The 24,839-nt window shown below is 34.5% G+C and overlaps 3 protein-coding genes across 3 annotated transcripts; 2 read left to right on the top strand and 1 right to left on the bottom strand.

Annotated features, from left to right (window-relative positions):
- Positions 1 to 374: 374 nt before the first annotated feature.
- Positions 375 to 4,167, top strand: LOC123653756 (SAC3 domain-containing protein 1). Its single transcript, XM_045589740.1, has 7 exons — positions 375 to 441; positions 519 to 680; positions 1,289 to 1,450; positions 2,061 to 2,345; positions 2,986 to 3,123; positions 3,634 to 3,820; positions 4,006 to 4,167. Exons 1-7 carry the CDS (start codon positions 416 to 418, stop codon positions 4,078 to 4,080), a joined length of 1,035 nt encoding a protein of 344 aa, XP_045445696.1. The 5' UTR covers positions 375 to 415; the 3' UTR covers positions 4,081 to 4,167.
- On the bottom strand, positions 4,156 to 20,832 carry LOC123653755 (transmembrane GTPase Marf). The gene is made up of 15 exons (XM_045589739.1): positions 20,682 to 20,832; positions 19,915 to 20,226; positions 17,049 to 17,175; positions 16,366 to 16,528; positions 15,473 to 15,703; positions 14,957 to 15,064; positions 14,194 to 14,344; positions 13,410 to 13,573; positions 12,907 to 13,059; positions 12,326 to 12,533; positions 11,499 to 11,731; positions 10,964 to 11,122; positions 10,455 to 10,651; positions 9,873 to 10,082; positions 4,156 to 7,037 (listed from the first exon to the last, which is right to left on the bottom strand). Exons 2-14 carry the CDS (start codon positions 20,114 to 20,116, stop codon positions 9,884 to 9,886), a joined length of 2,295 nt encoding a protein of 764 aa, XP_045445695.1. The 5' UTR covers positions 20,117 to 20,226; positions 20,682 to 20,832; the 3' UTR covers positions 4,156 to 7,037; positions 9,873 to 9,883.
- Positions 20,833 to 21,378: 546 nt separating this feature from the next.
- On the top strand, positions 21,379 to 23,432 carry LOC123653754 (B-cell CLL/lymphoma 7 protein family member A). The gene is made up of 3 exons (XM_045589738.1): positions 21,379 to 21,603; positions 21,690 to 21,874; positions 22,704 to 23,432. Exons 1-3 carry the CDS (start codon positions 21,515 to 21,517, stop codon positions 22,829 to 22,831), a joined length of 402 nt encoding a protein of 133 aa, XP_045445694.1. The 5' UTR covers positions 21,379 to 21,514; the 3' UTR covers positions 22,832 to 23,432.
- The last annotated feature ends 1,407 nt before the right edge of the window (positions 23,433 to 24,839 follow it).

Here is a 24,839-nt window from a genome sequence, read left to right as displayed (position 1 = left end):
ATCGAACACGTAAACAACGACAGGTATTTTAGACGACTACTCGCACCACTACCATCAGAGCGGTTGTTGGATAGTATTATAATTTAATATAAATAATGTAGAAAGAATAATTTAATGACTTTTAGAAAAGACGCGCAAAAGCTTTTTTTAAGATCGGAAATATATAACGATTAAAAGGCTTTTAATTTCAACTCTTAAATTTCATTTAATTAATTTTTGAACTTTAAGTCAAGTGACATTAATTTTGTCATAATCGTCATCCTTATGTCAAAATTTTTAAATAAACTAAAAGACGGAATGGATATGTTGTTATCAGATTTATTTAAATATTTTATAAATATAAACTACTAAAATGTCCCACAAAATAGATTGTAATAATGAAGATAAGTTGTGCATTGTGGGAACGTGCTTAGATATGTGTCCCCTCGAAGAAGTAACTTTGTAAGCTAATAAGAAACTACAATTTGGCCTTCTAATACAATGAACTGGAAAATTATTTTTTTATTTGCTGTTTCAAGGCGGAAGGAGGAGAAGTTGGTGCATGTTCTTGAATTGACTGATGAGGGATACAAATTGGTGAAATGTTACTCCAGATCAGCTGCTAGTGCAAACATGGCAGTACCTCGTCTTTTACGGCCTTACTCGGTGCTTTACGCTACTGTGCAATATTTATTGCTTGAGTAAGTTGTTACCTTTTTCTTTTGAAATGATAATTACACAAGTTTGTTATTTGTAACATCTCTATTACACAAAAATGATGTACATATTTAGAACCCATAACTTAAAAATATATAACAATTACACTCTTCTTTAAAAACGTTATAAGTATTTGAAATTCAGTGTTAAAAGTTGTTAAAAATTGGTACACTAAATTGTTATTCTTCTAATATGTTCATGTCCATTTTTTTTTTTTTCATAAAGTTACAACTTCTAAAACCTTTTTTCCAATTAATTGTTGAACAACACTGCTCACCTAAAACAACTGCTTATCCTAAAAACAAAAATAGACTTTGATAGTGGAAGGTAGAATAGGCCAGTACAACCTATTTTCCCTTAATAACTAAACTGCAACTATAATATTAATATATGTGAATATAAATATCTCATAAATATAGTAGAATTTGATGGTAAAAAAGAATAATGAATGAAAAACTTTTTACTGTTGGATACTGTCATCCGTCAAATAGTCCAAATCCAATATCCACAACTGGTCAAACGGACCCTGAAACTTTAAACTTATCTGTTAAAAGTTACTAAAATGTAAATAAATGTAAATTATATTTTTCAGGGTATCAAATAGAACAGATGTAAAGATGTCGGTTAAATATGACTTTTTGAATGATCGCCTGAGAGCAGTAAGGCAGGATATGACTATACAGAGGCTTCGACCGCAAGAGTGTCTTGTTCTACTGGAACCTATGATTAGGTTCCATGTTTTCTATGCTTATAGGTATTTATATACTAAATTAATAGATTTTTCACAGAATTATATATTTACAAATGCAAATTCTAGCTGGAAGTATAATAAAATCTGAGGTAGGGCCCAGCAGGACATATCTTGCTCAAAAACTGGAGCAGCACGACTGGACAAGTACCTCGACCTTGCAGAAGATCACAGCTAAATAATACTACTTTCAAGCAGTGTTGTGTTCCTGTGGTAAGGTTACCAGAGCTTCTGGGGGGATTGGGGGTAGGGTCGGCATGCGCTTGCAAAGTTTCTTGTGTTGCATGCGTCTATAAGCTATGGTAATCGCTTACCATTAGGTGAGCTGTATGGTTGTTTGCTGTCTTGCACGTATATATAGATAACTTTTTAAGAACAAAAGCATGCTATAAAATATCACAATCAATTACATAAAAAACAAAATCATTATTTATTTTTTAAATTTAAAAAGTTATTTAAACAATATTTATAATTTGTGTCAGCGATTTTTCTAAACATCTCTAACAATTAAATAAAATGTAATTATTACCACAACGAAAATTAATAATCTCAATAAAAAAATATTTATAAACAATAAAAAATACATAAACAAATTATTTTAAATCCCCTTTTCCAGATTATGTGATTATCCATTGAATGAGTATGACCCAGTGCTCAATAAGAAATACTTGTTAGAATGTATGAAATGGTTCTTAAGCTGTTGTGACATTATTGATCGCAAAGCTGAAAAGAATGATGTCGACTCGTTAATTGATGACCTATCAAAACTAAATGTTAATAAAGGAAAACACGGGGTATTGTACTGTGATAGAATATTAGTTGAGAGTTTATATATTTTGTGTAATTTAGATGACATACATCCGATATATAGGTATTTAAATTTACCGAAACAAATAAAAAGGTATGTGTATTTTAATTTTTTCAATTATTAAATTGTAGTGACAACAACTGCTCTGGTCTAGTGGTGCGAGTAGTCGCCTAAAACATCGACATTTTGCGGGTTCAGTTACCGCTCGGGATATATATTTGTACTTAATTGTACAAATATTTTTCTCCGAATTCGACGTCTGCCCATATGGGTCTCCCCACCGTACCCCAGAGAGCATGTTAAAGCGTCAGTCTTGGTTGTTATCATAAATACCTGTTAGCGATCGTTACTCGTAGTAGAAAACATATCCACCAACCCGCAGTGGACCAGGGTGGTGAATTAAGCTCTAATCCTTCTTTTTATATGGAGAAAGAGGCCTATACTCAGCTGTGGGTGAATTATGATCGAACAACAGGAGACTTGTACTTATTTATTATTTTATTGTAATTTTTTAAATTATTATGCTATGAAGTTACAACATTATATTCTTTGTATAAAAATAAAACACCTTAAATAAATTTGAAGCTGTTAGTTGTTATATGAAATAAAATTAAATGTAATTTTTATAAGAAATTTAGAAACTATGATATTTCTATATGAAATATTTTATTTGTTACAATTTCAAAGTACTTAAGTTGAAACAAATTATTGTATAGTTTTAATTCTATCGTAGAACATCTATATTGAAATTGACGTATGATATGGCAATAGCTAATCTTCACGGAAATTATGTTAGAATGTGGAAACTCGCGAAACAACTCTGTCCTCTAACCTTCAGCGCTCTCTGCTTATATCTGCCAAAATTGCAGAAGTAAGTTTAATTTTTAACTCTCTTTTTGGTTTTTTAAACAATTATATAAAATTTTGGATATTATTTAATTTATAATCCAACAATATACTTATAATCAACTCTGTTATTTTTTTAGTTTTGTTTTTTTTTTATTATACAAAACATCTAAATAAAATATTTACAATACTATTTTAACCGAGACTTATTTTATACCAATTTTATTATTATATGAAACATGTTTGTTCAAAAACAAAAAAAAAACCGACTTCAATTAACATTGCCAAGTAAGAAATGAGGACACAACGAACAGTTGAAGTCACTTAAATTGGTTAATCCAGTAAAAAGTTATGAGGTAACACATAAAAAAAATTAACACCTGCCCAGCATGGTGACTATGGGCATAACAGGCACATGGGTTTGCGCAGTTTTGGCGCGAACTTGGGGAGGCCTATGTCCAGCTGTGGACTGTAATATGCTGAAGTGAAGTTACATAAAATAATAGTCAATTTGAGAACCCTCCTTTTATTATAGGAGATCTCTACAAGTCTTGAGTAGCGCATACAACAGTAAGCAGCTGACAGTTCCTGTAAAAGTAGTGCAGCAGTGGTTAGCTTTTAATAGTGAGGAAGAAGTACGGGAAACATGCGTGTACTACGGTCTGAAAGCCACCGAAGGAGTTAACTTTAATAAGAGCTGTCTCAAACTTGATGTCAATGAGGTTATTTTATTTTTTTAATGTGGATTGTAGGAAAATAGTTAAAGTTGACAGTATTTTTTTATTAATTTCTAAAAGAACTTTTTTTAAGACAATACAATTGTAATTTAATTCTATAATAAAATCTAATTTTAACTCTTATTAAAAATATATAACTGACGAAATTTAATCATCAATTTTTTTTGTAGCTCCTACCGAGAAAACATTATCAAGCAAAAATATTACATTTGAAGTTGGAAGATGTTCTGTCATATACTTTATAACATAAATAAAATAAATGTAAAAACTGATCTCAATGTTATGGTTCTAATTAAAGCAATAATGAAATAAAACAAACATTTATAAAGGAATCCTTTATTTATTTATTTACATTAGAAAATTCACCTAATTACGCGGGACTAATTACATTTGACAACAAAATCTATCTAAACCTTTATGCTGCCTCAAATCGTCAAATTCATAACACGGCGATGGGCCTCATACATTTACTACTTGGTAACCAAAATCATGATTACAAAGAAAATATTACTGTTATAAATCTATTTTAATGCAAAATTTGTACAAAATATATAGTGAAAAACAATTCTTTACGGTAAGTTTAGTAAATAAAAAAAAAATATATTTTTATAACCCTAGCATGTTATAGACTGTCGAACAATATTAAGATGCATATTCTTCTTTTAAATTCTAGCTTCCTCTAGGATTTGCCAACATCAGAGTAATTGAATTTGTTGTGTTATTTTGAAATTGACTCTACTAAATATGCTGGTTTTGTGAGATTACAAATTTATGTCAAAGAAAGAGAATAATTTAAAATCTGTTGATCCATCTAAAACAAGACACAAACAAATAAGATGCAATTTTTTTATCGGGTGAGATCTTATGATTGATAATAAAATATTGACCAATAAATCTATAATCTGCAAAGGTAAGCATTTATAAAATCTATTTCGTACTACAATATTATTTATATATTTACTTTAATTTTTATATGTTCATAATTGTGTAATTAATATATATTTTGTACAAAATTAGATTAAAATATACAATACATATATAACATCAGCCAATATTCCGGCACTTGGTACCGTGGAGGTCGTATATACATTCATTTCAACAATTTACATTTCAATAAATATTCCACCATTAAAAACTCGTATTATATAACAAACTTTACATCAAGTTCAAAGGGCTTCTAAATTGAAATAGTAAATATGCATTCAACTAAACTTCTCAAATGATTATTCCTAATGTTCATATCGTTTTGTCCAATGGAACGATTCTACTCAATAACTTTTGAATATGCTAATTGTTTACATATTAATATTTATTTACTTATATATTTCGTGTAATAAAACTGTGTCAGAGGCAAATTTAACTTTTAAAAGGACAATAAAATATTATTACATTACTTTTTTTCTCGTGGTAACATTTTTCATATATCTGTTGTAAGTCTTAATTCAAAATGTTCTTATTTTATTGAAATTCGAATAACATACTAAAACAAATTAGCTAAGATTGCCTTATTCTGCACATTTTATCTCAAAGTACAGTTTTTAATAAGCGCGTAGCACCAAAATGTTATATTCTAAAAAAAATCAATACAGGCTCATTCTTATATAAAAAAAGATCTTGGACAGTTTGACAGCCGGATTTGACACTATATTATCGATAGTCTTAATTATCGATATTAATTAATTAATTTATTATTCGACAATATCGATAATCCTACAGAGAACATTATACTCATTCAAAATTGTTCTACAAGAGGTCACACTCCAACTACCAGCCTCCGCGCGTGATTTTATTGCAATAAAACATGATAAAGCCGAAAAAAAAAAACGGAAAACAAACAACAAAACTAATTTACACGAATATATTCAATTATACGTGAGTAAATGTACAAGTTCGACCTTCCCGTCACAATGTCAAGGTCAATGCAACCATCTAGAGGGCTGAGAAACGGACAGACCCATCGACTTCATATTTCAATATAGTTTTGTCCGAATAACCGATACTATAAAACCAAATTTCGATATTTAATAACGATTCGTTCTGCTCATAAATGTTCAATTTCAAATGTAACGAATCGTTTAGAATATAGGAGCGCAATTTGAGTGAAGCTCAGTGAACCGAGGACCCCATATATTTTGTCATGATGCATGCACATCGGTGCTTGCGGCCGATTATAAAACAAGCATTGGCATTACAACAGGCTAACAAAAATAACACAACGTGGTCATACTGTCCCTATATAAACTATTACGTTTGATTTTTTTTTTTTTTTTGAACTTCCTTACATTTTCACTACTTCACAATTTGTTTACTCAAGTGTTTGTAATTATTTTTGATTATTATTAGACTTTAGGCCGAGTAAAAAAAGGTCGGTGTCTGCAGCAGACTCCTGCTAGATGAAACTAATTTGTTACTAAATACACATAATATATAACTTTTCTAGATCACGTGTGTTATGTACACATTTTTATGTAATATTTTATGAACGAATTATTTGTGCGTTGGTAATAAAAATACAGTGTTATATAGAGACATATGACCTTACGACAATGGTTACAACAATAATCAACAGTAAATAAATAGGTCATGCACACATCACTTCTCAACCATCCCGACAATAGCGTTTTATTATATGGTAACTTTTATTATACCCTCAAAAAAGTATTCTAAATAAATTTAGATTTGAATAGAGCAAAATATATTTTGAGTCTTATAAAAATATTTTTAAAATATACAAATGGATCTCTGTATTAACAACATATTTATTAAGTAACTTTGGTCGAAAAACATTTTACTAAATAGTTGTTATTGTCAATACCAGACGAGCTCATAGCTAGGTACAATAGTTAATAGATTTACAAGAGCGATCCATGTAGTTCGCAAATTTTATTACTTTCATCTTGAAAATTCGTCATTATTTCATATTTAAAAGAGTATATTTCTTTTAGGTTTTACAAAATTGATGTAAACAAATATTTATGGGCCATGATTGTGTCCAAATATTTTTTATTGCTCTCAGACAACATTTATTCAGAATACATAAGGTTTATTAACTATAATCTCAAAGATCTCTTAAATCATTAAACCGCTACTATCGAGACAGCACAACATAACAACTATAACATTAATATTTAATCAGCTGCACCGCACCAGTGTTCTTGTTTCAAATGCGTTCCGCGACTACCGGCCCTTCGGGTACCTGTGTCTGTACCAAATACAAGAGCCATAAAAAATATGTGGTTATTTCTCTGTAAACTGGAAAATTTACTGTCTCAGCTCGTGTGAAAAATACAGTTCATTTTATAGTTTTTACTTTCTCCATCGTACAATATCCCTTAAAAAACAAAAAGAGTATGCTTTAGACCACATGACTGAAGTAAAACTTCTTTATCCATCTAACTTATATATGTCCCTCAACTTCCGTTCGCCTCGCCCGATCACACTTTTCGCAACGCTCTCGTCACGCATTCACCAGCTTCTCCCTAAGTCAAGCGTGCGTAAAGAAGTTTTACTATAGTTTATCACATAAATAAAAATTCATAATGCTTAAAAAACACCCGTATATGATGGATGATAATAAAATAATGCTAGAACCACTTAACGGAATAAGCTGTTTTATTTTTTCAATTTTATTCGAAAACTATTAACTAGAAGAAATGTGAAGGCTGAGAAATTCGTCATTTTTTTACAGAAAATATTTTTTTTTCTGTCATAATAATATACATAGTATCAGAGCCATCTATGATTATCTGTAGTACCGTAAGTACCTTATCAACTAATCAAACTTATTATTTTCTATCGTCGATCATTAGTTCCTAAACAAGCTACCAGAGGGCGCTACAGGTATAAGCTGCAAACAATAGTTTTAAGAGGCTTCCCCTTCTCAATGACCTTGAGCATTTAGACTTTGCCACACCTAACCCACCCGCACTTCACCTGATCAGTATTACGTAAAGGTTATTAAACTCGGCCATCTACCGGCTCTAGCTTGTACTACTAGGACATGCGATTGATCCGTTTCCTAGACCAAGAGCTTGCGTACAAGTTGTGATCATCCATAATTATTATTTAATTTTCTTCTTGTCGTGTCGATCATTTAGGCTATAAAATTATATTAATTACTAGTTGTTACTTGTTGTTCAGTTCGCAGTTATAAAATAAATAAATTTCTAAAATAAATGTAGCCTAAGTTACTCCTTACTATATCAGCTATCTGCCAGTGAAAGTCCCGTCAGAATCGGTCTAGCCGTTTCAGAGATTAGGTGCAACAAACAGACATACAGACAGACAAAAATTGTCAAAATGCTATTTTTGTGTATGTATCGTGTATACATCCATATAATTTAGTAAAAAGCGGTTATTTTAAAATTAAAAACAGCCGCTCCAATTTTATTTGTATAGATATACTAAATTTATATTTTATTCTATTATCGGCTCGGTGAAGATCGACTTTAGGTTCGGATCTTAGACCACAAACTAAGCAGCTTTACATTTACACACCTCAAAATTAATAATTTAAATTATTATTTCATTTGCAGTAAATACAATTGCAAAATTCAATAATAAGTCTGTCTGTCTGTTACATTTTCATGCCTATCCTGGATTAAAAAAAGTAAATAGATTTGCGCGTAAGCAAGAGCAGCGTGCGATGACGAGCGACACAAGTTCCCCGTACAAAGGCCTCTGGCCGACTGCCGCGGGCCGCCTGTCGCCCGGCAAATAACCAAAAATTATATTTTTACGATTTTCTAATAAAATACTGCACTTAATAAAAAACCCTTCTGTAGAAATATTAAGTACAGGATTCTTAATTAATAAAAAAAAATATTCACTATTGTAAGTAGTAAAATTAGAAAGCCTATACGATTTTTGTACGCGAAAGGAGGTCCAGGTAAACAATTATTTCTCTTTATTTAGAGAATTTTATACAATTATCTTACAGTCACATTAATAAACTGAATCCGAGTTACAACATATATTTATTTGATATTTTTAACGTAACTTTAACGTATACTTTATAGCACATGAAAACGGCCGAATTTGTCTGGGATCCCCTTAACGGAATAAGCTGTTTTCTTTTTTCAATTTCATTCGAAAACTATTAACTAAGAAGCTTATTGAATGTGAAGGCTGAAAAATTCGTCAATTTTTTTACAGAAAATATATTTTTTTTTCTGTCATAATAATTTAGTATCAGAGCCAACTTATTATTTTGTATAATCATTAGTTTCTCAACAAGCTACCAGAGGGCGCTGCAGGTATAAGCTGCAAACAATAGTTTTAAGGGAGTGTGGAGATGTGCAGTTTTGGATTGTCCAAATTTTTGTTTTATTTAAAATCTATAGTGTTTTCCTTACTGACAATATCAGAGAAAATTATTTTTATTCAAATAAAACACAACAAGCTAATGTTAATTTCGTTTCCATTTTACGCACAGTCCCCTGGCTCTTATTTAATACTGACAACAACATTTAATACAATTAATCTTCATTTCTACGTAACGATTCGTATGCTTTTAAAGTTTTCCTAAAGACGAAATTAAACGTATATGAAGAATGTAAAAATTTAACGAGGGTAGTTAGACAAAAATAAGCTTGAAGTTGCCCAGTTTACAGAAAAATGCCCATGTTTAGTAAAAAGAACAACGTTTTTTTATATCAATCGATATCAAATTCGATCGAACCAGATGGATTAAAAAATCAAATTATGGGCTATAAAATAATCATTTCACGACACAGGGCGAAAAATGGACTAATGTGAATATGGTTTTTTACCCATGATATGCGTGCTTCTTAACTACCACATTAAGAGATATGCATAAATAAACACTTGACTCTCAACGGCCGCCTGTGGTTTGTCCAATACTGTGTTCAGACATATGTTCGATGTGCGCATATGCACAACATATTCACAAACGCCCAGACAATTATAAGCACCTGCACAAACATATGGCACGATTGAAAATTGTAACTGTGGCCGTTAGCTAGCCAGTCAAACGCTCTGACTATTGATCCAACTCGTCATAATGAGTGATACTCACCAATAATGACCTTAATGCTTGAGGAAGGCGTCATCGAACAGTTCCAACTCGTGGCTGAGGTAGTTTGCCTTGTTCCTGAGCTTCTTCGCGGAGGTGGACGCCGCCTCCAGCATTTTGATCGCTTCCTTCACTTCGGTCAGCTCCGTGTCCATCTCCGTCGTCGCCTCATCCACCAAGCGGCACAGACGAGCGAACATTGTCGATAACTCTCTGTGGATAATAGACAGTACCATTAGAATGATTTTTGTATGGTTCATTTATATGGTTAGGTGAATAATTATATGGTTCATTTATAAAAGATTTTTGGTCTGTGGTTGATGATGAAGCGCAGCTTGCAGCCGGCGTGCGCCACGTACTGCCGGTTGAACGCGTGCGACACGTGCGGCACGTGTCGGCGGACTGACGCGAGGCTCTGTGTGCGACACGTGCGATACGTACTGCTGCTTGAACACGTGCGAAACGTACTGCTGCTTGAACACGTGTGAAACGTACTGCTGCTTGAACACGTGCGATACGTACTGCTGCTTGAACACGTGCGCCACTTACTGCCGCTTGAACACGTGCGACACGTGCGATACGTACTGCTGCACCTGGTGGCTGCAGTTGGCGGAGGTGAGGTCGACGATGAGGCGCAGCTTGCGGCCGGCGTGCGCCACGTACTGCCGCTTGAACACGCGCTCCTGCGCACGCGTGGTCCACGTGCAGCGCTCGTACGCGTACAGCGCGCCGTACAGCAGCCCCGTCAGCGCCACCACGCGCCACCCTACCGTCTTCAGCAGCTGGACAACAATAGAGTATCTTTATAAAGTACCATAATGCATAAACATCTATATTATCTCGTGGATTTGGCCGGCCAAAGTATTTTTCTATAAGGATATATAAGTACTTAAAAAGTCTATATGTCAATGAAATTTATTCATAGTACTCCTCAACTACTTTACTCTCTAGTGTAAGATAATCCCCCCCCCCCCTCAAAAATAAAATGTATCCAAGAAACGCCAGAAATTTTTACCAGTAATTTCGACCACTAACTTAAAATAAATAGATTATTGTATTCCAATTAATTTGACCAGTTAAAACTTATAACTCACCAAACCAGAGAGCAGCAGACCGCCCATTGTGCCTTGCGAGGTGAGGGCTCCCAGAGCAAACTTGGAAATCATGCCCCACTCCTCTGCACTGAGGGGACCCACCGGCGCGCTGCGCGTTATCTCCATGGACGGGGCTGCGGGGCCCAGTGATGGTGGAATCTAAGGGACCAGACAAGTTATAACAATCAGAAAGAACTTTTATATTTACGAGGTTAATTTAATTTCATCAAATAAATTAATAAAATTATAATAAGTTGATAACAGGTATTACAATGTTTACCGATTACTCAAAGGTTACACAAAGGTTGGGACTTTATTGCCTCGTATTAGGATATCTGGGTATAATAAAGTTCTTCCTACATTCAGTCATTTCTACTGAAAAAATCTTGGATTTATCAAAAATACAGGGGTGTAGGAGCAACCCTGCATTTCTTAAAGCACTGTAGTGCTGAAAATTTTCAAAGATGGTTGTGATCGCTTAATAATAAGTTGGTAACGTGCTTGCTTACTATTTCCATGAAAAGAAATTAAGTACCGGTGTGACTGTAGGAGGATTCTTGAGCGCGATTTTATTAGTATTACGGCCCTGGAAACGTTGTATGAGCGCCGTGATGCCGTATGAAAAGCGAAAAGTAAGATCCTCTTGGAAGTCGGCGCAGAGGTTGTCGCAGTTGAGCCGGTAAAGAACTTCAAATGGTTGCTGATGGGGGACGATGTAGCTGGCAGCCGCTGCTCGCTTGTGCATGGGCAGGATGTTGTACATGCGCTCTGAAAATATGATATATTTGGTACTAGCTGACCTGGCGAACTTCGTATCACCTTATATTTTTTTTTCTTAAGTATAATAATTACATATATGAAAATAAAATATAGCCTATCTGTCAAGTTGGATCAAACTGCACACGGTGTGCAAATTTAATTAAAATCGATTAAGTAGTTTAGGAGTTAATCGCGGACAAACAACGTGACACGTAATTTATATAAGATTATATCAACTTTAGCCGGAGATTTGTTATCGCCTAGAAGTTTCAAGTAGAACTTTTAGATTCTTTAGGTTTAGGTAACAACTAAATAATACTGATTTCAATTAATGTTTTTCTGTAGTGAGTATAGTTGCCAAAAACCCCTGGAGGGTCTTGGTCAGCAAAACACTTAAAATGCTCTTGCTATACCCGCTTACCATCAAGTGCATCATATGCTGATTTGTCACCTTAGTAGTATAAATAAAAAAAAATATTTTTTGCATAGTCCACCAGCATTTTTGTACTTATCAGATTCAATGACATTATGACACTTCCTATTCACAAGAGCATACAACCTTTTTTCAGCAGACATCCTTAATATAAATTTACTAATATTTACCAGCCATTTCCTTCTGTGCTTCATCCATCTCGTGCCCGATGTCTGAGGACAGCCGCTTTTTGAGTCTGGACCCCAGTCCGGCTTCTACATGTCGGTGCAGAGCACGTTTGTATTGTTCCAGTGCAGCACGGTCATTACGGAACGGTGCTTCATACTCATCCACCAGGGCGGAGAGCCGTCGGATCTCTTGACTTAGAGTCAGGGACACCTGCAGTTAGTTTTGATTTTGAGATTTCTTAGTTGAGCAGTAGTTTTTTTAGGAGTCACTAAATAGGAGAACATAACAGGAGGTCATGTCCAGCAGTGAATAACTATCAGCTCCTGTATACATCAAGGATCTTTAGTACAATGATAGATTAAATAATTGTATCACACAAGTTCAAGCAACAATTTAAAAATATTTATAAATACACTTATACAGAATCAATCCTAAATCGTGAACTTTTTACGATTTAATTCATTGTGGTTATAAATCTACTGTTTCGAATTCTCTAAACATTTAAAGTGTGACATTTATATAGCTTTAGTGGGGTCACCCTCCAGTTACAGAATCTTTATAAGCAGATGTGCCAGTGTGTCACCTTGTGCTCCACGCTCTCCACCATGCGTCCAATCTTGTCCTTCATCTGGCGCGTGATGGCCGTGAGCTGCTCCTCCACTGCCGATAGTTGTTCTTGTAGGACACGCTGCTTTTCCACCTTCGCGGCCTTCTGTTCGCTTGCCGTGCTATACACCTGCAACCAATGGATGACACCTCTATTACAATGACACTGTATTCACGGATAAAATATAAACTCTTTAATATCGCTTGGCTTGCAACCAAGCATACAGTTAGTTAGATGGTAAGTGGACACTGTAGCGTATGGGCGCCAGAAAAACTAAGACCTAGCGCGTTGACGACTCTACCTCTTCCCTTCCCCGGGAACTTTGGCAACCTAACTCTAAAGTATCAGCAAGTTATCATCTGCTGTGCCCTATTTTAGTAAAAAAAATTAGTATTTAAGTTAGTATAGCTTTTTTTTATTCCAAGCAATGAAACTTTTTATTTAATATTCAGATATAGCCGCCTGCTGGTGCCACTCACCAGCTCGAGCGCCGCCATGACGTCGGCGGCGATGTTCTTCCCGCGGCGCGAGTGCTGCGCGAACTTGGTGCGCACGGCCGACTGGCTGATGCACTCCTCGAACTTGCGCTCGAAGTCCACGAACTCGAAGTAGCGCACCTGGTGCCCGTCCGCCAGGGTCGGGGCTGGGGGGAGGACAGCTCTACTCATTACTAACATACCCTATAAACTATTCTTAAAACTTCGTTCTGGACAAGTTCCTCTGAAAAAATTTGGATGGATGATGAAGAACTAACCTTAGTTCGCCTAACTGTGATATTTGTGGTATTGAAGAAGTTGATGGAATTTGTTCAAAACAAGATAAGAGAAAGAAAATAACATTAAAATTTCATTTAAGTTAAAATTCTGTAGGAATTTTTCAAAGTATTGGCGACTGTCGAATGTCGGAAGCCGCCCAGATAAATTATAGTTTTAGATTAAAATAGAATTTATAATTGAATTGTCGATTGTGATATAGGGCACTATGGGACTGACTTTTCAGACTAGCTGTAAAAAGTCCCGGAAAAAAACAATTCTAGGAATTTTAGATTTGAGGACATAAAAACTATGCCGACTAATAAATAACCAAACAACGTAAAAGCATAAAGCATGACAGAAAAAAATTAAAGTCGGAAGGTTAAATAATGGAAGAATCACGGGCGAAGTACTTCACAGAGGGTAGAAATAGAAATTTTGTTATTCCGAAATTGAAAAAAAATGTGGAACTAGCCGATAATGAACGAAATCGGAAGGCAAAGACACTCACAGGAGACAGGTTTCTCTCGTTCGCGCATGCGCGTGAGCAGAGCCTCCTTGGCGGATATGAAGAAGATGCGCTCCTCGGCCTCCTTGGGCGAGCACACGCGCAGCTCCCGCGACAAGAAGTCCACGCAGCGGTTGGCGTGCTGGCTGCGGACCTGCGGGCGGCACTGCAGCTTCAATACGTACTTTTGGCAGTAGTGCGTGGTAGCCGCTCCGGTGTAGTAGAGCGAGTAGTCGCCTAAAACACCGACGGTTTGCGGGTTCGAATCCCACGAGATGAATATTTGTATTAGTACAAATATTGCTTTCCGGTTTGGCTGTGTCTCTTTGTGGGTCTCCCCACCGTGCCTCGGGAGAGCACGTTAAGCCGTCGGTCCCGGTTGTTATTATAAGCACCTGATAGCGATCGTTACCCGCAAACCCGCAGTGGGGCAGTGTGGTGAGTTAAGTTCTATGCCTAATATGCCCTTATGTTACCGACTGAATGCGAATGCACGTGAAAGATAGGTTAAAAATGTGTGGAGAATCGATTAGATGATAAATAATCAATCATTGTTATAATAGCTCTCAAGTCATATATTCACAGTACAGTTCCAACATTCTTTTAATTTTTTTTTTTTATGGATTTTTGTATTCATATGTATTTAAACGCCAACCCGTTGCATACAGAATTTATCGCAACGTATTTTTTGAATACCAAGTACCATTTTGGTGTTAACCTTTAATTTTCGTACTGTCATATTTATTTGAATATTAACGACGCTTACTTGTTCTAAATACTCTGGTTCTGAAGCGGAAGCGTCCCATCGGTTGTTCAGTATAAATATATTCGGTTGCGATATCTTCGTCGATACTTTGTGGAAGAAATTCTTCTCCTGTAATTGAACATAAAGAAAAGATTAGCTTAAATTAAAACTACTTATTTCAACATTCAATTTGTCTATATTTGGGTGCCCATTAATTTACCCATTTGCCATATACCAACATGCATTCTTATGACGTATTCGTATTTGAAAGATTGATAATAAGATAATCAGAATATTTTGAGATATTCAAGACCTCGGGTATTCGGGACCTGTCACACATCCCAATCGTCGACTAATTGTTGCCCCACATGAATACCTAAACAAGTTTCAAAGAGTATGTACGTTATGAATGACAGTGGACTTCAGATGCAGGGTCTAGTATCTCCACAGTCGCCCAACTTTGGACCCACACGGATCTCCGATGATCTATAGTTGTTTTTTAAATTTCCTCATCCGAAGTTTCAAGGTGGTACGTACGGTGACCATGAGCGTGGACTCCGCGTTGGCGACCAGCACGAAGACGTCCGCGTCGAGGCAGTACTTGTCGATCCAGTCGTCCAGGTTGGGCGTGACGTCGACGCCGGGGCTGTCCACCAGCACGACGTCGTCCCGCAGCAGCGCGCACAGCTCGCGCGGCCAGTGCACGTGCACCAGCGAGTGCTCGTTCAGGCGCGACGCGCACAGCGCGTGCCCCAGCTGCGACACCGACTGCACACACCGCACGGTCAGAGCCTTCGCGTGCTACACTATCTGACTGACTATCTATCGTGTCGTTTCAGAGACAGACTCAATTACTTGATTCAAGTACATTTCGATTAAAATCGGTAAACCCAGTGAAAAGTTGTCCGGTATTATACAACGTAGGTCGACGAACAAATAGTCAAGTAAATACGTATAATTAGGTATAGTTCGCGTCATGTAAAAAGAACGCTGGCCTTTAAACTGCGCAAAGGCGATTTATCGGTCTATTTGGTGGTAGGAGGTAGGGCGCGGGGCGTGAGTATCACGTAAAAGCCTAATCAAAAAATAAAATAGTAGTACTTTCGTCCGCGAGTGTACCTATCCGCAAACACCCCCTCCAGTTTCTTTCAGCGTTCTTTTTACATGACGCGAGTTGTATAACACGAAAAGTACTTGTCAGAGCTCTATTAAATTTAAATGGGACCATATGACACGGAACACCTTTCGGTTAAAAAAAATCATCGAATTCGGTCGACCCAAAAAAAAATACTGATGTATATACATATATTATTGTCTTTTTTTTAAGTTTTATCTAAGTGTGAAAGTAGATTTGTTTGCCTTAGTTTAGATTTTAGACTTGTTACTTAGTTGTATAAAAAAAAATGATTGTAACTACAATTAAGCCTTACCTTAACATTGAGCTTCTCCTGAGAGTCCTCGGTGGTCATGTAGGCCTCGTCCGTGTCGGAGCCCTCGACCTGCAGGAAGCAGTTTGTGGTGTGTCCGATTCCGCTGGGCAGGATCTTGTCGTGAAGCATAGCATTGATCACTGTGCTTTTACCGTTGCTCGTTCTTTTGAATTAAATTTTTTTAATTAAGTATGAACTAAAATTAATATTTTTAGAAACTAGAGTATATTCAAAGCATTAAATTTTTAAAAATTAAATAAATACGTATAATTTTCGTTGAATGAAATGTGAAGTATCTTCTTAATGCACACTTGATTTGGGAAGTAGGCTGGTGAATACATGAAGATAGCGTTACGAAAAGTGTGATCGGGCGAGGCGAACGGAAGTTGAGAGGGAGATATAAGTTAGTGAAGATAGAAAGAGGAAGAATTATGTTTCGTAAGTTTTATTTCAGTCGTGTGGTCTAGCACAGACGTTTTAGAAAAAACTTTCGAATTTTGTATTATAAGACTAAATAAAAATCTTTTCGATAAAAAACTTTAAATAGGAAAACGATCAAGCAGCGTAACTCTAACTTCTATAATGATTCATTATAGCATTTGTTTATAACTAATGAAGTTAAAAATTTTATATTGAAAATTAACAATGATAGAGTAAAAATGTCTAAAAGTTTACAAATGTACCTTCCGAAAAAAGCAACTTTCATGTGATCTCGTTTGAGCACCTCCCGTATAGCTTGTACTTTACATACGTACGCCTCGACGTTCGCCACATCTTGAGCTGACGCGATGGCGTTTTCTCCGGACACAGCTAAAAATATAAATAAATAAAAAATATGATTTTATACATATTGTCCTAAAAAGTAGTATATATACATCAAATGATAGTTCTATAATTTAATTTTTTTTTTGTCTTCTTCTTATGAATTAGACTCAAGACGTTTCTCGTGTTATATTGACTGATGTAAGATTCATACTTTTTTTCTAAATTAAAAAATCATAAAAAAATAATCCTTGAACATGGAGAGAGAGACCTACACTTAGCAGTGGACAGATAACAGACTGCATCGTATCTTAAATGAATATACTCAATAATTCGAGATATTGTTCATGTAGAATTGGTAAGCAAAAAGTTCCTTTAATATTTTTTTTTTTTAAATTTTTTATCTATTACATTATGCACACTATAAATTGACCCTTTGTAAATTTAATTAATCATTCCTTTCCTTATCCTTTACAAATCATTAAATTAGTCGTTAGTAAGTCTAGTATTGTTGCTAATTGTTGATTTATACCTAATATTTGACCAGCACAACTATCTAATGTAATTAGTATATTTTGTGATAAAGAAATAGTAAATTATTATTGTCCATTTGCTTACAAAACTTTGCTTATGGATGTACACGGGACATATACCAAAATGATATTTTTTTTTTTCATTTTTGTCATTTTGTTTTTTAATACCATGCGGACAAAGTTGCGGAGACAGCTAGTAAATAAATAAAATAACTTATACTCATTGTGACTACCTGATCTCTTAGGTAGCTTTTTATATAACAGCTACTGACACATTTTATTTTAAAGACTTTAGTACTGACTACAACTGACCACTAAGCTTACTGACTCATTATCAGTCTGTCAGTTCAACCTACATTGGCAATCGTACGTAGATCGTCAGTCCAGGGAGCCGGAGGAAGTCTTGGCAAACACAGTGAAGCACAATCCTTACTCATTACAATGGACGATTATCAGTATTCAATTATTTAGATAGAATAATTAAACGTGTATTCAACATAATAATTGTGTTTGCTCACAAACGAAAAAAAACCGACTTCAATTACATCGACAAGTAATACAACATAGATCGACGAAAAAATAGTCAAGCAACTACGCGTTATCAAAGATTACTCAAAAAGTAGTTATCAAATCTCAATAAAATTTATATGTGACCACATGATAAATATCAGCTTTCGATTAAATTAAAAATTATCAAAATCGGTACACCCAGTAAAAAGTTATTGCGGATTTTCGAGAGTTTCCCACGATTTATCTGGGATCCCATCATCAGATCCTGGTTTCCTTATCATGGTACCAAACCTGGGATATCCCCTTTCCAACAAAAAAAGAATTATCAAAATCGGTACATCCAGTAGAAAGTTATGCGGTATAATACAACGTAGGTCGACGAAAAAAGCGTCAAGTAAAAACGCATTATTATATATAACTCGAAAAGTAGTTGTTAGATCTCAAATAAATTTAAATGGGACCAATTGGCACACACCACCTTTCGATTAAAACAAAATTTGTCGAAATCGGTCTACCCGGTCAAAAGTTCTGAGGTAACATACATAAAAAAAAAAAAAAAAAAAAAAAAAAAAAAATACAGTCGAATTGAGAACCTCCTCCTTTTTTGGAAGTCGGTTAAAAACATAATAATCTGTAGCTTCACACAGAACTAAATATAATTTTTAAAATGGTATTTTCATTAAACACAAAATCTAGAAATATAAATAAATTCAAAACCTTTTGAGTTTTAAATAAATATTATCTTTATACTGTGTATATTTAATACACAATTCAACCTGTAGCATCCCACAGCTGGGCATAGACCCCCCACATAGATAGGACTGGAGCTTAATCCACCACACCGCTCCACTGCGTGCGGGTCGACGTATATATTCCTTACCATAAGCAATACTCACTATCAGGTATTTATGATAACACCTGGGACCAACAGCTTAACGTGTTCTCCGTGGTATGGTGGGGAAACCCACAAGAACAGACATCCAAACCGGAAAGGAATATTTTTACAAATACAAATATCAGTTTTAGGCACCTACACGCATGGTGCGTGTACACCAGGCCAGTTATAGCACACAAATTTACTAGTTATAATCTACAAAGTAACAATAGTATACTTCTAAGAGTATAGAATAGTATAATATATTGGTAGCCATAAAACAATGTATAATGACTAATAAAAAATAATATGACACATCTCATTTATCTTCTTAACAGTGTATTTAATGACAAAAGTTTCCTTAAAAGGAAGTTGAACCCTATTAATTTTAATGAATGGCCTTGGGACCAATAAATTACATACTATTCACATTTAACTATTACTTAGTTTATTTGTTTCTAAAGTTTATGTATTGTATGTTATATAATTGTATATTTAAAATTTAATTCTAAAAATACATGGGATAGGAGATCAAATATGTTACATAAGAGACCTTGAATACTACATGAGTATGATTTAGTGTTCGTCGTAACATGTGTTATTAAACTAATGCACTATGTGACCTCATTTTTATATAATTTCCCTTAGCTTTGAAAAAGCTTAATTGATAATAGTAATTTGCTTTAAAAATAATTTACTCATGTTGATATTTATTTGAAAAATAGTTAATATTAATTCCAAAAATATGAGATTACAAAATTAATCATTTAAAATCTCAAAGAATGACATGATAAGTATATCATAACAAAAGAATATAGTAAGTCCACATATTTGAGTATGAAGTAATTTATGTAAGTATTGTATACTCACCATGCATAAAAGCGACTGCATCCTTCACGTAATCATCGATTTCCACAAATATGTCATTAATCTTCTTCTTTGCTCTTACAAATATCTGTAGCGGTGAATCCACGTTCGACATATTGACGCGGACAGTCCCATTGTTCATAGCAACGTTGTGAGGCCCGTCGCCAGCCATCATCGATATTGTACGATTAACATATGCAGCCATACGGGAAGGAAATATGCACTGTGTTTGTTAGCTGTACCTTACACTGGACAATGCCAATTATATAATTATGATACCACTTCTATGGTTTAAACACAACATGCACGGTACAACTGCAACAAAAACATAACAAGCGTAAGAGTGCATAGCTACACGGTAGGTGATATGATTAGTACATTATATATTTTTGTAATTTATAGCACTTAAAAGTGTTAAATAGAAAGTTTTCACTTTAATTAAATTTTTTATTACTATCCAATATACACAGAAGGGTATGTATTACAGAGGAAATCGATAAAGCTAACCACTAACTCAAGAATTATCTATACTATTGTTTGTGGAGATTACGAAAACAATATTTAATAGGTTTTTTCACAGAACACAAATCAAAACAGCTGATTCGATGTGGATGACTAACTTTGATGTTGGCTTTATTCCGTGCTAGGTTATGACAATTCACAATCGAAATAAAATACAAAACATCACAAAGAGCAAGCTAGAGAGTATAGCTATGTGCAGAAGAAGCAAAACACAGAGAACTACATCGTAATTTGTAAATCTAGTGCACCTTATCATTCCGTTGCATCACAGACATCACAAATACATCCCTGCAGTCGAAGCCGCGTGAAAATTTATATACACTTTAAACTATTAATAAATATTATCCATTAAAATAAAACAGTTAGACGTAAAACAAATGACAGCCGCTTAATACGAGACAAACTAAATGCACTGAAATTCAGCAATAATTCAACATCTCAATAAAAAATACTAATTAAACATATTCGACCTTAAATAATCTCTTACCTGTTTCAAAACAACATTATAATAAATAATATTAACTGTATTTAAATTTATTTGTTCGGCAGAATATACCTGTAAAATTTTTCATTTATGATTTTTTTCGTGATTTTGTTCTCTATCACACTTTTTTACCATAGTTCGATTTAATGTACTATTTTAGAACAATTTCATTGGTTAAGAGAGCATGTGTAGAAATTTCTCCAATCGTATTTTTTCTTATAACTTTAGCGTTTAGTAAGTGCTATAGATATGCCATGCCAGAGTATATAAACCCACTCATACCTTTTTTTTACTGTAAACTGTAAAGTTTTATATTTATTACTTGTACGAGATTAAACAAATCGATCTAAATAATTTATAAAAAATATTGCATTAGTTTTATGAAAATATTTTGTTTAAATAATAGATTTCTAGTAATCCTTGAACTTTTGAAGTCCAATATAAAATTATGAACTGTCAGTTTAATAAATGGCGGATTTACGCGAATGCGAATGAACGCCAGATGAATTTGATTTAATTTATTGAAATAGTTCTATATTTTAATAAAAGTTTACCAACTTTTGTTGAGTGAAATTTTAAAATAACTTTATAAGCAAAATGTCTCGTTCTGTTCGCGCTGAGACAAGAAATCGTGTAAAAGATGACATCAAAAGAGTCATGCAAGCTGTAGAAAAAGTTCGCCATTGGTAAAGCTATATATTCATTTGATAAAAATGTAACAAATATATAATTTATGAATTTTGTCTGAATTGTAAATTAAAACAAATTTCAGGGAAAAGAAATGGGTGACTATTGGGGAAACCACCATGAAAATATACAAATGGGTTCCGATATCTACGAATGAACAAAAAAAGAAACATGCAGCCAAACGAGAGAATAAGGAGAACACATTGACTCCTAAGAAAATGCACGATTCCTCAAACTCCAACTTCGGAATGGCAGAGGACTCAAATACATGTAAGTTTAATTCATCATTCTTATAAAAAATAACTTTTAATTGATATACAGGAATAACAGGGAATTTTCTACTCATAATATGTCGCAGCCCGACTGGGGTAGTACCTTGACCTTACAGAAGATCACAGCTAAATAATACTGTTTTCAAGCAGTTTTGTGTTCCTGTTGGTGAGTAAGGTGACCAGAGCTCCTGGACAGAATTGGGGATAGGGTCGGCAGCGCTCTTGCGATGCTTCTGGTGTTGCAGACGTCTATAAGCTATGGTAATCGCTTACCATCAGATGAACCATACGCTTGTTTGCCGACCTAGTTATATAAAAAAATATATTTAAACACTAATATAATTTTCAACTGAAGACGGGCAGCAGCGTCTTCGGTGCGACAAAGCCAGTACTGCGGTCACCAACCCGCCTGCCCAGCGTGGTGACTATGGGCAAAACACATGAGTTCACGTTATTTTTGGCGTAAACTTGTGGAGGCCTATGTCCAGCAGTGGACTGTATAGGCTGTAATGAAGATAATTTTCAAAGGACATTGAATTTAGTTGTCGGTTTACAAAAAAGTTAGCAATAAATTTAATATGTAGATATAACATAGTCCTCTAATTTTAATCTCTAGTTGAAAGAAACTTAAACATTATAATTAAAAAAAAAAAAAATTAAATTTGTTATTTGAACAATTTTATTTTGACTCCATTGACCTTTGCTTATTTACTTGAAACTTAAATATTTATTTTTATTTTTTATAAATTGTTAGCAAACATTTCTTATAAAAGCTATATTTAAAATGGAGTGTCTTATGAAAGTAATATACTTTTTTCCTATTTAAGGTTTCTCAACAGTAAGTGACTCTCAAGGACCAACAGATTTCACCTCGTCGCACATGAATTTCTCCGAGGACTCGAATTCGCAGAGCAGCGGCACAATAACACCCGCGAAAAGATTAAAAACAGACTGAGATAGCAGCTAGTGAGCTTGGGAACCAAATAAACTTTATGAAGCAAAAGACTTGTAATGAAATTGTGAAGTGTGTCCGTGTTAGTGATGTGCTAATGAATTAAGATGCATGATTTATTTGATGTAGTTTAATAAATTTATGAACTGTAATATATAATTATATTTTATGTTAAGACTGTGTTTAAAATATAGTTTTTGAACTGTAAATATTGGTTTTGTACTGAACTAGCTTACCCGACAAATGCACGATGTTTGAAATAGTCATTATCATTCTTGATATTTTTTGATTTTCTGCACAATTTTCTTAATTTTTTATTATGTAGGAAGCTTCTATACAGTAATATAAAAAAAAATCCTTATTTGTATAGCTAAATCCCAAAGTGCTATTAAGAGCACAGGAATTTAATAATGAGTTACAATTAATTTAATTACAAGACACAAATACTGTTTCAAAAAATACATTTTTTAAATGCTAACAATATTTATTTCAAATATGATTAATTGCATACAAAGAGCCAAATAACATTAATAAAATTAGGATGTTGAAATGAGCAATTTGATTATGATTACCTTGTTAAAATAAAATTAAAGACATACAAAAATTGGTTTTAATACGCAATATTTTCACTACTAACATCTTATTAATAGACCGAGAGCCCAGGAGGGTCAGACCTTCGTCATTTCATAAAAGCTGAAAGTTTCTCGGTGCATGCTCCCAATATCGATAGAAACAATGGCCAAATATGAAGTTTAGCTCATGGTTACTTTGGCAGATACCAGGTATCAAAGGCGTATAAGACCACTTCGCACTCGCACACAAGTCCAACCTAAATGTTTGTCTAGGCCGGGATTGGAGCTATCGAAATTGACCGGCTACTGAAGAAAAATCTTCTAATAGGTACCCAAGTGACACATGAAGTTCAGTTTTATACTATGACGTCAGTTTAATTACAAAAGTTTGTGGCTCTGGCTAACGTGATATCTAATATTACTTCGAGCAGAATGTTAAAAAATTACGCATAAGAAATGGCGTAAGTTAGTTGCCACTTTGTACGCGTTTGATACCTGGTATCTGCCAAAACCATGAGTTGAACTTCATATTTGGCCATTGCTTCAACCTGTATTGGGAGCATGTGCTGAGAAACTTTCAGCTTTTATAAAATGACGAAGGTCTGGCCCTCACGGGCTCTTGGGTTATAAGACTTCTTCTCACGCATGCGAATTTTTTTATTCGGTCTTTTTCTATCGTTATATCTATAATCTATAATAATATATATAAAAGCGAAAGGTCACTCACTCATCACGAAATCTCCGAAACTATAACATGTACAAACTTGAAATTTGGCAAGTAGGCTCCTTATAAGACGTAGGCATCCGCTAAGAACGGATTTTACAAAACTCGACCCCTAAGGGGGTAAAACGGGGGTTGGAAGTTTGTATGAAAGTCCTATGTTTTTGAAGTAAGAGACTTGAAATTTAAAATTTAAGCTTTATAGATGGTGAAAAGGTGTCCAAATAATGTATCTTTAGAAATCAACTCCTTTTTGGGGTTAAAACGGGGGATGGTAGGTTGACTCACTGATCACGAAATCTCCGAAACTATAACACCTATAAACTTGAAATTTAGCAAATAGGCTCCTTATAGGGCGTAAACTACCGCTAAGAATGAATTTTACGAAACTCGACCCCTAAGGGGGTAAAACGGGGGTTGAAAGTTTGTATGAAAGTCCTATGTTTTAGAAGTAAGAGACTTGAAATTTAAAATGTATACTCTATAGATAGCGAGAAGGTGTTCAAATAATGTATCTTTAGAAATCAATACCCTTTTGGGGTTAAAACAGGGGTTGGTAGGTTGACTCACTCATCACGAAATCTCCGAAACTATAACACCTAAAAACTTGAAATTTGGCAGGATGGCTCCTTATAAGGCGTAGATATCCGCTAATAACGGATTTTACGAAATTGGACCCCTAAGGGGGTGAAAGGGGGGTTGGAAGTTTTGTGTGAAA

Source organism: Melitaea cinxia, chromosome 5, assembly GCF_905220565.1.
Source record: "Melitaea cinxia chromosome 5, ilMelCinx1.1, whole genome shotgun sequence".
Lineage (NCBI taxonomy): Eukaryota > Metazoa > Arthropoda > Insecta > Lepidoptera > Nymphalidae > Melitaea > Melitaea cinxia.
The sequence above is the reverse complement of the archived record's forward strand: the minus strand, read 5'-3'. Positions and strand labels throughout refer to the sequence as shown.